Genomic DNA, 685 nt, shown 5'->3' on the forward strand with positions numbered 1-685 from the left:
ATCCCGCCGCGATGAACAGATATGAGAAAATCTGAGATACGTAATGACTTTATGGTGATGATGATAAGCGACCATTTCGGATTCCCCTTCCTTAGCAGCTACCGTTGCTATGAGGCGACATTCGCTTTTACTGAACCGTTAGTGCAAACAGCCAATGATGATACTGTGCAATCAGACTAGAGTCTCTGATACTAAGTGATTATACCAACTCGCATTATCTGAGGCTACAAAGAGAAACACGGTTCGCCTGCTGATCAAGACTAGCCGGATGGGAACAAACTATTCTTTGTAATGTAGCAATCTCAGTACATTCAACGTCCCGTTTATGTAGGAGATACATATTCGGCACTCAACAACACAACAATTCGGGAAAGACATGAAAAACTTATTCATTGAATAGAGCACATTCGTTTGCAATTACGACAACGTTCATTACTATCTCCATTACCTGACAGAGAACAATGATCAATAATAGCAATCCAACAGACAACTCACTTGGGGGACTATCTCGGGCGCCGCTCGCAATAAGATAGGACCGCGAGGCTTCAATCCTAAGTGAATACCAGGGGGTTGGAACTCGTCGGTCATCTGAAGTACTCACTACATATTCAACGACCGAGGGACCTACCTTGCTCGGCAGATCGTACTGATCGGTCTTCAGGCGCTTCAGCTTCAAGCCTAAAAA

The 685-nt window shown here is 44.2% G+C and overlaps 1 protein-coding gene across 1 annotated transcript; it reads right to left on the reverse strand.

Annotated features, from left to right (window-relative positions):
* Positions 1 to 385: 385 nt before the first annotated feature.
* Positions 386 to 588, reverse strand: Pmar_PMAR027280 (hypothetical protein; the record flags this gene model as incomplete). Its single annotated transcript, XM_002777455.1, has 2 exons — positions 386 to 448; positions 496 to 588. The coding sequence occupies 2 exons, from the start codon at positions 586 to 588 to the stop codon at positions 386 to 388; spliced, it is 156 nt and encodes a 51-aa protein (XP_002777501.1).
* Between the last annotated feature and the right edge of the window lie 97 nt (positions 589 to 685).

The sequence above is a fragment of the Perkinsus marinus genome (assembly GCF_000006405.1).
Source record: "Perkinsus marinus ATCC 50983 genomic scaffold scf_1104296951716, whole genome shotgun sequence".
Lineage (NCBI taxonomy): Eukaryota > Perkinsozoa > Perkinsida > Perkinsidae > Perkinsus > Perkinsus marinus.